This window comes from Cryptomeria japonica, chromosome 3 (genome assembly GCF_030272615.1).
Source record: "Cryptomeria japonica chromosome 3, Sugi_1.0, whole genome shotgun sequence".
Lineage (NCBI taxonomy): Eukaryota > Viridiplantae > Streptophyta > Pinopsida > Cupressales > Cupressaceae > Cryptomeria > Cryptomeria japonica.
In genome coordinates, this window is record NC_081407.1 from 684,357,326 (window position 1) to 684,370,321 (window position 12,996).

The 12,996-nt window shown below is 34.9% G+C and overlaps 1 protein-coding gene across 1 annotated transcript in view; it reads right to left on the bottom strand.

Annotated features, from left to right (window-relative positions):
* Positions 1–3,821: 3,821 nt before the first annotated feature.
* Positions 3,822–12,996, bottom strand: part of LOC131051109 (uncharacterized) — a 76,171-nt gene continuing 66,996 nt past the window's right edge. Inside the window, exons 11-12 of the mRNA XM_057985480.2 lie at positions 4,884–5,208; positions 3,822–4,620 (exon numbers count right to left, since the gene is read on the bottom strand). Coding sequence (XP_057841463.2) covers positions 4,510–4,620; positions 4,884–5,208 — 436 coding nt within the window. The 3' untranslated portion in view covers positions 3,822–4,509. The remainder of the gene's footprint in view (positions 4,621–4,883; positions 5,209–12,996) is intronic.

A 12,996-nucleotide genomic window follows, 5' to 3' on the forward strand; every position in this document is an offset into this window, starting at 1 on the left:
AGTAGTAGTTTGAACTATACCTATAAAATCTATTATGAATTCCCTCATTAAATTATTCTTTCCTATAAAATATTGCATGCTCATTTTATGCCAAGTAAGTGAAATCTTAAGAAGAGATCAAACCATTTTAGGACAAATAGTTATAACTTACTAAGAGACAATGTGCCTAGGCCAACAAGTTTCCTTGAGAAGCACTAAAAATGAATTTTTGGATTCAAAGAGAACCCAAAAAATTGGCACCTATGAGACACCTTCTTCAATTGATATAAATGGTATTCTTTGTTCAAATATAGTTAAGTCATCATAATAGTTTAAAATGGTATTCTTTATTAGATGTTTCCCTTATTGCATAGGATAAAATCATTTTTTTCTTATATAGGAAAGAGTGATCCAGTTTATGCTTATCTTTTTCTTTTACTAATATTTTGTTGAAACTTGAGAATTCATCTACGATTAAAAACTTATTAGATCCTACTACATCCATAGAGGGTAGAGTAGTGTTTTTTAAGAGGCTCTATTTAGATCTCTAGAATATTGCAAATATATATCGAGCTCTATTCATTTTTTCCCTAGCACCAAGTTGGAAACCCAATTTGAGTGCTAAAAAAGATAGATTATCTTTGAAAAAATAGAATTGGTAAGCTCATGCCTCATTGATGCAGTCATGGATGGAGGATCAAATAAAAAATTGTTTTCACCATGCAGTGTAATGAAACAACACACAATTACACAATGAAACTATAAATAATATAAAATTTATTTAAAATTAGTCTTGAATGAGTTAAGATCTACCATGGTGGACTAAGGGCTTCGAAAATTCTAGGATTTAGCTATTTAATTATAAACATGCAAATTACATAATTCGAATGATATTATAATATGATTCTCAAACTTGACTCTTGACTCAAATATTTAATTTCACTTCTTTTGTATGGTTGTGAGTAATGTTTATATAGTATCCCCTAGCCTTACAAATGATATTGATCAATCACAAGGTGATGTGAAAATTGATGGTTTTTCAAATGTGTTGTTAGTTAAATATGTTAAAGAACCTTTGAGAATGAATGTGGTGACAATGGATCAATGAATCTCAATTAATTTCATGCCATAAGTTCTCCAAGATTTAGTGTGCCTTGTAATGCATACCTTTATTGCCAAAAGCTTTAGAAAGCTAGCAAATTCTTGAAAAATAAAACCATTTGTTATTCTGTTATGCCTGGTGATAGGTTAGAAATTTATATATACCTTTCTAGTGATTAAATATTTTAAAACTAGAACATGATATTGATGGATCAATGCAAGACATGTGTTCCCAACCAAATTGTGAAATCAACAAGTGCAGTAAAATATAGTTAGATCTGCAACATTTGACTAACTAATGATTGGAAAGTAAATGAAAATTTACAAACAAAGAAAATAAGTGAAGGAAGACATTTTCTAGTTATGTCAAATTTCTCATACACCCTAAGATATGCTTCCATAATTCATTATTGGTTTTACCTTTGGACTAAATGGTGTTTATATTAATAACTAGCTATTTTTTTTAACATAGGAGTTTGATTTTGTATTGCATTATATCCCTATTCTATCCTTCAAATTTTTCATAATCATAGGCCACGACTTGGCCATATGTGGTGTACATATTAAGTAGATGTAGGGGAAGAGCACCAATAGTTGAGCATGTACCAATTGTTGTGAAGGTTGTTGATATCTTTTGTTTTAAAAATTGAACAAATAAAATATATTGTTTGAAACATAAAATATCAATTTTTGTTAGGAATGTACCAATAGTTGTTAAGAAATGTACCAATAGTTGTTAAGAAATGTACTAATATTGTAAAAAGTAACCAATCAGGTGATGCCATATCAAATGCACAACTATTGGGGCCTCTTTTGCACACCTATTGGTCTCACTTTTTTTTTGGGCTGTTTTGGACACCTTGGCAAAAAGCATGCTGATGTGGCTCCATACTTGATGATGTGGTGCTGAAAGCTTAGTTATAAGCAAGGGACTTGCCAAGTAAGCAACTGTAAAAAATTGGGAGTGATTTGAAATTTCCATGTAGGATTTTGAGAAGCGCGAAGTTGGGGTGCTCAACTACTGGTGTGCTCTTCCCCTATGTTACATTTCCTTTTTAGTGCATAATTTGGTTGGTTTCAAAAAATTCTTGGGGACTTAAATATATTTCTTTGATCTTCTTTGCATCATGTTATTTTTTTTTGTCTCTACAAGAATCATATAGGTCTAAACACCTAATTATAAGTTTGATGAATTATTTTCTTTAGTTGTAAGATTTGATCTCCATATAATTCTTATTTTTAAGGCCAGTTATTCTATATTATCATTACATTATTGGATGAATTGAATAAAAATTTCATCATTTTAAAATACCATCTAGTGAGATTCATTGTTTGGCTCTATAAATCTAATGATTAGCTTGATGGCATCCTTATCCTTTTAGGAAATATTCCATTGGTTCCAATTAAGGCATTCATGTCTACTTTCATATTTTGTTCTTGAGTAATAGTTTGAAAAACCAATGTATAAAAGAATTCTAGTAGATTTTACATGCTTTCATTTAAGAGTTCTTTGCCGCACATTATGATCTAACTTACTTGTGCATCAACTTTGAGTGATCGCAGATTTGTAGAATCTTTGCACATGTATCTTATAATGTAAATATATTTTCTAAAGTTTTTATTCATGTCAACTTTAAACCTAAGACTTGCACGAGGAAAACATTTCTGAACTATCAATCATCCAAACTGGTTGGCATGTACAAACCATATATGATCTATCACTACAGTCAGTCTTGGTCTATGATCGAATTAAAATTTTACATTTTTCTTAAGGAAATTATTACGTTAATCATTTCGGGATGAATTTGATTGTAAGCTCTGAAGTTGTGATTAATACATTTTCGTGGGCCTAGGTGTATCAGAATAGAATAGGGATATACAAACCAAACTCTAGGATAGATCATATATGGTTTATATATGGTTTGTACATGCCAACCAGTGTGGGCATAGGCTTCTGCTTTGCTCGAATATGCCTGAGTGATTTGGCAGGCAGTCTTATTTCTCCTCTGCAAGGTGTGTTTTCAGAAAGGAAGGAAATAGAGATGAGCGGCAGTAGAGGGAACAACATCTGACAAAATTCCTGTCCTACAGCGCGGTAACTTTAAGTCATACGCAGCTGGGCGGGAAGAGAAGGTGGTTTAAAATTTAAATCTGGACGCATCCATCAAACGGCCTCCGTTAACGGCGAACTGAAGGAAGATGAGTCACAGCTGGGCCCACATCAGCCACCGAAGCGGGTCAACGCTTAGAGTGTGCTGGTTAAGCCCAGCCGTATAAAGCTATAAAAGATCATTGTTTTGACAATAGAATAGATTTCAGAGTTATAATACGAAGAATGCACCACTTTAATATCATCCGAATCTTTAATGTCAAGTAAAATCAACTGTTCACGTCTTTGCCAAAATTTATCAATCAATTGTCTTCCGTTCTTTATAAGGCTCTTAAGAATATTTTAAAAAACAGATTATCTTAAACCCAAATGAGGATTTCGTTTTTGATTGGCCATTAAGAATATTGCTAATTAATTGTGAAAAGTGCCATTCCCCTTTCTCAAGGTGCAGGGCATGGATTCCATGTTGATAGTTGGACAGGTTCAATACACATGGAAATGTCATGTGAATCTCAATGCAGGCTGGCAGATGAAACTTTAACACAGGCTGGATATTCTGCTCTATCCTCACGTTCCCAAGAAAAAGATAATATTATGTACAAAGTAGTGCAGCTGTTGATACACAATAAAGTGGAGAAGGCTAGAAACACTACGAATCTTGTATTGAGAAAAAAACAAATACCGATAAATAGGTCTAGGACTTCAAATAGCTGGATACCTATCAAATCCAGTTAGGTTAAGATGTCAAATAACAAAGCAGCATACATTTTATATCATGTGAAATAATAGCAACTTTCCTCCTCCCTTGCAACATATACTTTTACCGATATTTGTTTGCAGTCTATAGCAAATTCGTACTATTATAAGTTAAAATACTTGATAGGCATTACAACCAACCTGCACAACGTAACATTGCATATGAGTCTTACTGTGCCGTTGTAAAGAACTCCATATGCACAAAGTGATAGTGTGAAATATCCTTTGAAAATTGTGCTCCAAAATCTCATTTATTCCCACTATGTCACATTCAGGAACAGTTTCAAATAGTATCTCGTGAGAGATGAAATCTTTGCTTGAGTCAATCTGACTGAGACAATATGTTTGACTGCAAAATTATACAGTTGGTAAAGAAGCGTTAATTAAGAACATAAATGTCCATCCAATCCAAATCAATGCTGTGTATATACCCATTGGTAGAATGACCACAGTCTAGGCAGCCTTCTCCATGATAAAGCTATTAAGATTTAACTCACATTGCTCTTCAGACAACATTTATTCAGATATTGTACCCACAAATATAACCTGCCATCTTCACAATGTTACATCGAAGATACAAAATGTGCCCGTGCGAGAGGATATTCTTTACCACGAACCCAAACACCTGTTTGTGACCATTGGGTTTCTTCCCAATCTAAATTCTCTTCCAAGACCTGCATTGAACAAGAATTATTGTCATAAGTCTCTATAACCACTATCACTTAAGTTAGTTGACCCATTGTCATAAGCATTGAACACTAACCACCTATTTAAATTTGAAATCACTAATATTTTTAAAACCTGGAAAGGTGAATTTTGCAAATCTACAGTATAGTTTGAATTACTCCAATGAAGTAAATGAAAAAAGTACGATTGTAACACCATTGACAGACAATTTGACACCTCAAAAGTAGAGTGGCTTACAATAGGAGTATACCTCAACATATTCAGGAGGCAAGGGTATTCCAATAGCACGCATAACCTTCTGAGGCAATGGCTGCTTGCATCGAGCCCACTTAAACCTATCAAAGTTCTCTACCACGCCCTGTGCTTTTTCTGCGTCATGGTTTCCACGGCTTTGGCTCTTATCTCCATTCTGAGAATGACCACCATGAGCATGATGTTTCTCATTCTCACTTATAGCTGCTTTATCTATTCCTCGATCAGAAGTGTTCACAGCCTGCAAAGGGACTGATGTAGCTGTAGTTGACCCAAAGGAACCATTGCAAAGAGCCTTTTCACCATCATATGAAAGCTCATATCTATACAAGAGAGAATCTCTAAATATCAGGTCAGCTAAAAAATGCAATTCTAGATATTCCAGACTACATGATATGGGACACTGAAAAAAATGAATGCCACCAGAAATTAATAAATTATAATTAGTAATTACTCATCATGACTTTTAATATCGCTGCAAAAATATGATTTATTAATGAGCCTACAAGTTAAAACATGAAGAAGAAATTTTTATCTAGCCAGGGATGAGTAGGAAATGGTATCCTAAGGTGAAGCCCCAAAATTTCCACAGGCAGGAAAAGACAGTCTGGCAGCCATGGCCATGGTATTTATGCTTCAACAATACTGCTTTCTTTTCTAAGTGGGGCCCCAGGTTTAGTCAGGTTTGTTGCTTTCAGAATAGGGAATCCAATAGTTCATGGGTAAATAGAATCCCTCTGGGATGGTTTGCCACAGAAAAAGAAAGATGCACAGAATTCAAAAATATTTGGGGTCTTGATTGAAAGCCCTGCAGTAGATAAATTGCTCACTGATGTGAAGAGGACAAATACTAGGTGGGAGGAATAGCAACAACGAGATTTTGGCATGGGCAGATTCTCTTTGGAAACAGCAGGCAAAGGTAATCTTTCTCCCTAAAGGTTTTTAATACTGGAGTTCTGTTCGAAAGCCGTGTCAGATTCAGCTCTCCTCATGACCACTTAACATCCATGAAAATGCAGTATATCTTTCTGCATGGTGAACTAATCTCCCGTGGTAATCTTCCTAGCTCCTCTATGGAATTATAGGTAAGGTTACACAGCCTTCCCATAGAAGTTTGGAGTAAAACAGCACTTTAAGAAGCAGGCAATGCTTTGGAAAGGTCTTCAGAGGTAGATCATGTAATCTATGCCTGTGAAAATTTCAAGAGATATGGATCTTCCTCTTCTCAAAAACGTGGCCTTACCTTCTCCAGGTGGAAGTTCTATCCAAGCTCTGGATTATGAAAATATCCCGTTTCACTGCTACACTTATCATAAAATGGGTCACATGGCAAGGCATTGCCCTAGTATTCCTCCATCCTTATAACAAAAAAAGGCAAGTGGGCTCAGCAGTGAAGAGCAAGATCTAGAAGGTTAAGGTTGAAGATTTTCTTATTCAAAGGCATCATTTTTGGTTCTTCACAGCAAATCAGACTCCTCTGAAGTGGTCAAATTTCAAGCTTCAAGTTGAAGCAGAAGGTAAAGAGAAATTGGATGATCGTGTCTTAGAAAATGAAGGTGAATGTTCCAAATGTGAAAGGACCCTTCCTATGCTTGAGAATCCTTTTTCAGATGCAATCATTATTCTTGGAAGGAAAGATTCAGAGGTAGAGTTGGGCAATATAGATTCTCCAAACCTTGCTTTTAACATGCAAGCCCTCTATGAATTTGACTCAGATGAGGAAAGAAATCTTGCCGGAGACTTAGATCCTAGCTTAGATCCAGATGAAGATCTACTTTGGAAACCTGCTCCAGATTCTATGGAAGCTGTGTTGGGAAGGGATCTCCAAAAAAGGGTCCCTGTGCAGGCCTAGGTCAATCAGTTATGAAAGTAAAAGAAGGGAAGAAAATCGGATATAGAAAGGCTACTGCAAGAAACAAAGATGAAGTAAAAGCACCATTTTTTGGTCTCCTAGAATCAGCATTTTTGGGGTTTGTAAGAGGATGAGCTTCCTCAAGTGGTTAATGCCTCAAGACCTTCAGGGAATTTTTTTAAAGAGTTCCAATGTACTTATGTAGTGCTGATCCCTAAGAAGTCAAATCCGATTTTATTTACAGATTACCTACTGATTATTTTGTATGATACAATACAAAAAAGTATCTCCAAAGTCTGGCAGAAAAGCTCAAACCTTTATTGCTTGATTTAGTGATAATCTCCAGGGAGCCAAGTGGGTTTGTTCATTAAAGGCAGATCTCGTATCATTTTAGGTCATAAGACAATGCATACTCTAAAATCAGAAAAGCAAGCAGAGATAGCTATGAAATTAGACATGGAAAAAGCCTATGATAGAATAGGATGGTCCTTCCTGAAAAAGGCTCTTTTAGCCTTTGTTTTTTATCTTGCTTGGATTGAGTGGATAATGAATATTGTAACTGATTCTTGGTTTACTATGTTAGTATATGGTTCACCTGCAGACTTCTTCCAGAACTCACAATGGATAAGAAAAGGTGATCCTCTATAACCATATCTCTTTATGATAATAGCATACAAGTGTTTGGCAGAAACTTAAGTCATCTTAGAGCTTCAGAGCTTCAGGTATGCTTACAGGCATTAGTTGTGCTTGGGGAGTTGAATCAATTATGCATCTGCAATTAAAAAATAACCTTTCCTTAGGGGCAGCAGTTTAAGGGTGCTACGGATGATTGTGCTTTAGTTTCAGGTCAATATATTAATGCTGATATGTGAAAGACCTTTTCCATGAGTATGAGCTGCTGTCTTGAAAATCTGGTACAAAAAATTCTGGGTTTCCAAGCTGCTTCTTTTGTGTACATGCATCAGTATTCCTCTCTTTACAATACATTCAATAGATATCCTTTGGAAGGATCTTTTGGTTAGAGCTCAAAATGAACAACTTGAAAAGGGAGATAAGCTGAGCTCAAAATTAGTGGCTTGAAAAAGGAAATGGTTAAATCTTGGAGGTAGAATATTGTTGATTAAGTTTGTGCTGAGCGACATCCCTACATATATGTTCTGTTATGAAGACACCAAGAATGATTCCTGAAAAATTTAACAGACACAGCAAATTATTCTTTGGCAAGGCTCAAATGAGAATAGCAAAAAGATCCTTTTGTTACAATGGGAAAGAGTATGGTCCCTGACCTCCCAAGAAGGATGTGGGGCAAAAAGATAAGATTTCTAAAATAACTCTCTTGGGGCTAAGCTGATTTGGAAATTTGCTGTAAATTAAGATCTACATTGGTGCCAAGCTCTAAGACCAAAATATCTGAATGGGGAGGTGACTTAGAAGCTATGTAGACTACATATTGTCCCTAAGGGGCCAGCTTTTTGGAACTTCTTCCCTTTTTCCAAGTATATAATCAGCAATCAACTCTCCTAGAACATTGTAGATGGTAAAAAGCTCTATTCAGGGGTGATTCTTGGCTGGGGCGAACTCCCCTTTCATCCTTCCCAGAATTAGATGATTTGAGAGTTTTTATAGAACTCATGTGGGACACTCCTGTAGTGGACTACTAGATAGAATATAGGGAAATTGATTTGACAAGTAGAAATGTAAGAGCTTGAAGCATGCACCTTGTCCAGAATACCAAAACCCCCTCCTGAAAATATGTTTAGAAGCCTTGAGGATCCCAGTGGCTGTTCGTGAAGATACATCGACATGGATGGGGAACTCACAGGGACCTTATCTAGTAAGGAGGTTATTCCAATTTGAAAAAGCACGATATTCCACAACTGATGATTTGCCAGCAGAGTAGATTTGGAATAAGGAAGCTCCTCTGAAATATAATGCCTTTTTAAGGCTTGTTGGGCTAAATAAAATCCCAATCATTGATAATTTAAGGAAGAGAGACTTTCAAAGGCCACCAAGGTGTACACTATGCTGCATGGAAAAGGAGATGGTAGACCATATTTTTCTTCCTTATTCCTATTTGAGATCAATCTGGAAATCGGTTTTAGTCACATGAATTTACTGTGGGCTCTCCTAGCCTTTTTCAGAAATAATCTATACAACTGGCCTAAGCCTTTTTCAGAAATAATCTATACAACTGGCCTAAAGGTTCTAAAAGCTTAAGGAAAAGTGTGTAGTATTGTCTAGGAAATATGGTTAGAAAGGAATCATGGAATTTTCCGAGGCGAAGATTTGATTTGGGAAAGATGATGGATTAAAAACTTGTTCTTTAGCTATCTTCTATTCAAAAACTCATGTTGCTATCATCAAATCTCCTCTTGTTGAGTTAGAGAAAAAGATTCTAAATGTTTGGACGTTAGAAATTCCAAGAATCCTTGTTAATGGGGCAATGGATATGAGAATCAGAAAAAATCTAGAGGCTAGGCTTGTCGTTGAGGACTTCTAAAGCTAAACTTTGATGGTGCAGCTAGAGGGAACCCTGGGTTTGTTAGGGCAAGAGATGATCTTAGAGAAGCAGAGAGTAAGTTCCTAAAAGGTGGTTCCTTCTATCGGGGTTTAAAATCAGACAATGAAGCACAAGCTCGGCACTTTTAAAAGATCTAAAAATTGCTAAATCAAGGGGATGCTGCAACTTATAAGTGGAAGGAGATTTGATGGTCATCATCAATGGGTGTAAAACAGATTTGGTTAAATATTGGAACCTCCACAACATTCTTGATGAGATCACATGTCTTGGCTAAGAGTTTTTCTTACTGAAAAAATAACGAAGTGGTGGATTAGTTCGAATTTTGGTCTTGAGCAAAGCCCATTTTCAGCTAAGGTAAGCTCCAATGCTGAAGAGCAGTAGTTAAATGAGGTTTTGGCTTTTGATATTCACGCCACTTCACTACCAACACCCGCATTCTAATCTCCATCTCAATTATTTATGTTTTGATTATGGATGTGTGGTTTTAAATTATATTTTAATGCCTGGGATTGTGAAACTTACACTATGAATAGATTTTTTTTGCCTGTGTAAAAAGTCTTCTCAAGGATGATGGATGTGATTCTAGGGTCACATGTACCTCGTGTGTCTTAACTCTTAAAAGAGATGACCAAGTTAATGAATTAGTAATTTTTGTTGTGGTGTGGGAGCTAGGCTTGTCTTTTGTGGTGTAAGTGTATATTTGTAGGAAAATCAAATGTCAAATAACAGAAAGCTAATGAAGTTCAATGGATCTAACAAAATTGTACACTGATGGTGATGAAATTGAATTGCTGCTACTAAAAACGAAGTACTTATTGAAGTTATTCCAGTTGCTAATGAAGATAACAGACAATTGCTAATGAAGTCATATGTTGTTGGAGTTACTGAAAGTTTGAGCACAACTATTTTTAAGAAAATACTTTATAGGAATTTTTAAAAACAGTCATTTTATGAGTCAACCGCAATTCTTAGGAGATGTTTTATGGTATTTTTAGCAGCTATTTATAGGTCAATCTGTTGATTTTAGACACCTGGAATTAATATTTTTTAGCTTTATTTCCCAATTTGGATAATTGCATGAAGCTTGCTCAATTCGATTGTTTTATTTCAATTATTTTTAGTCAGAGGTAAACTCTACAAAAATCAACCAACCAATCATTATCTGTAGAAGGGGAAAATCACTTTGAAATATGTGACTCAAGGAAGTTGATTCAGCAGAATAACAGAAATATTTTTAGCGTGTGAAGTCAAAGCAACCCTTTGTCTCATACATAATTTTTTAATAATATCATCAAAGTAAGGATTTATAAGTGCATGAGTGTATCAATACACTATACAGGTGAAAGGTTTTATAATTGCAAGAGTGTATCAATACACCATACAGGTGAGAATTACGCTGTATAGTTTCAGATCTGAAGCTCCTTTGCCGAAGTTCAAGATCTTGAGACTTTGGGAGAAAATCTCAACTTTGTTTAGCTCACTATAGTTGTAGATAACAATGGTATAGTACCAGTTCCACAGCTGAAAGGTGAGAATTTTGACTTTTGGAGAGATCAGTTGAAAAGAGTATTAATATGGAAAGGAAAATCAGATATTGTAGCAAGTGGATATTTGAAACTCGAGATTGGAATCCCATTAATGCATAAATAAGACACAGAAGAAAGAAGAGGAGAAAAAGGATGCTCAAAAGTTCTTCTATATTCAAAGTGCAATAGCTCCAATTATTTATCCAAAAATTGTGAGTTTCAAGACAACAAAAGAAGCATAAACTAACTTTAAAAAGTTCATATCAAGATACAAATCAAATAACGATTGCAAAGCTTCAAACATTAGGAATGAATTTTGAGAATTTACGAATTAAAGATACGAAAAGGTTGAGGATTATTGTGTTAAAGTAACAGATGTAATGAATAGGATGAGAACATATTGAGAGATACTGAAAGATAATGTGATTGTGAAAATTTTGGGATCTCTTACACCCAAGGGGATGCATATTGTTATTGCTTTAGATGAGTGCAAAGATTATATGCTCTAAAGGTGGAAAAGCTGATTGCAAGTTCACTTACCCATGAAGAGAAGGTAAAGCGTATAGGTGGTCTAGGAAACCTAGATCAAGCACTTCCGTCAAACAAAAAGATTCATAATAATTTAGACGCAAGTACTAAATTTTCTCAAGGCATTAAGAGGGAGAACTAATATCAAGAACTTAGTTCTATCTCTAGAGCAAGTGGACAAAGTAAAGGCTGTGGTTTCTCAAGAGCAAGGAGCAGAGGCAGAGTTAATGTAGGAAGGCAGCCAATCCAGTGTTAATATTGAAAAAAAATTGGTATTACTAAGAGAGAATACATATTCAAAGAAAAGTAAGAAAAGCAGGCTATCCACAAGAAAATGCAAAAAATGCAAACAAAGGTTCAAAGAAAGGAAAAGATGAAGATACACCACAGTCACCATACTATTCATTTTCATATTTTGAAATTGAAAACACAAATTATAAGGTATGTTTACTAGATTCAAGTTGTTCTAACCATATGACAAGTTTTAAAGAAGAATTTTCAAACATTAATGAAATTTTTAAGAATAAGATTGGGTGGCAATAAAGAACTTGAAGTTTGTGAAAAGGAAATTGGTTATGGACACTAGACAAAGAAAAGCAAAAAATTGTTGTTGTATCGACTTGGCACAACTAAGGCATAATCTTATGGGTATTGGACAACTTGTTGAGAAAGGACTTAAACTTGTATTTGATGATAAGGAAAAAGGATGAAAGATTATTGCTACAATAGAGATGACAAAGAATCAAAGGTCCCCATTAAGAATCAAAGCAAATGAATCAAATGTTTGTTATGCTACCATTAAGAATGCGAGTTGGTTATGGCACCAAAGATATGGACACCTTAATTTCAAGGGTTGTACATGTATCAAAAAAATATGGTACTTGGGTTACCAAAGATTCAAGCAAAAGGAAAGGAAATGTGTAAGAGTTGTGCGCTCAGAAACATCACAGGGATAGGTTTCCTGAAATAAAGAATGCAAATAATTCATTGGAGCTTATTCATACAGATTTGCATAGGCATGAAGCACAACATGATTACATTTATTAATTGTTCTACAATATACTTATGGGCTTATTTTTTCAAGAATAAGTGTGATACCTTTGAGGCATTCAAAATGTTTGAAGTAGAAGAAAGAAAGTGGAAGATACATGAAATGTTCAGAACAAAAAGAAGGTGAATTTTGTTCAAAAGAATTTCAATTTAATGAATTTTGTGCAAGGAACCAAGAGATAGTTAACAAAACCTTATATACTGCAGCAAAATGGAGTGGAAGAAAGAAAAAACAAAACAATAATTGAATCAACAAGAAGCATGCTAGAAGTATAGGGTATGGATACAAGGTATTGGATTGAAGCAGTTAACATTATTCTTTATATCATGAATAGGAATCCAACTCTTATGGTAAGGAATATGACACCATATGAAACTTAACATGGGAGAGCCTAAAACCACACATTTGAAAGTATTTTGTTGCTTAACTTATATTCACATAGGTGATGAGAAAAGACAAGAATTGGATGCAAAGAGTGAAACATGCATATTTACATGCTATAGTGCAAAATGAAAAGCCAACAAAATTCATTTCCCTCAAGGTATAAAAGCATTATTTAGAGAGAAGCTATTATTGACAAAGGAGTCTATTCAGATCACTTGAAGAAAGAAAAAGAAAACAATAAGTCAATGA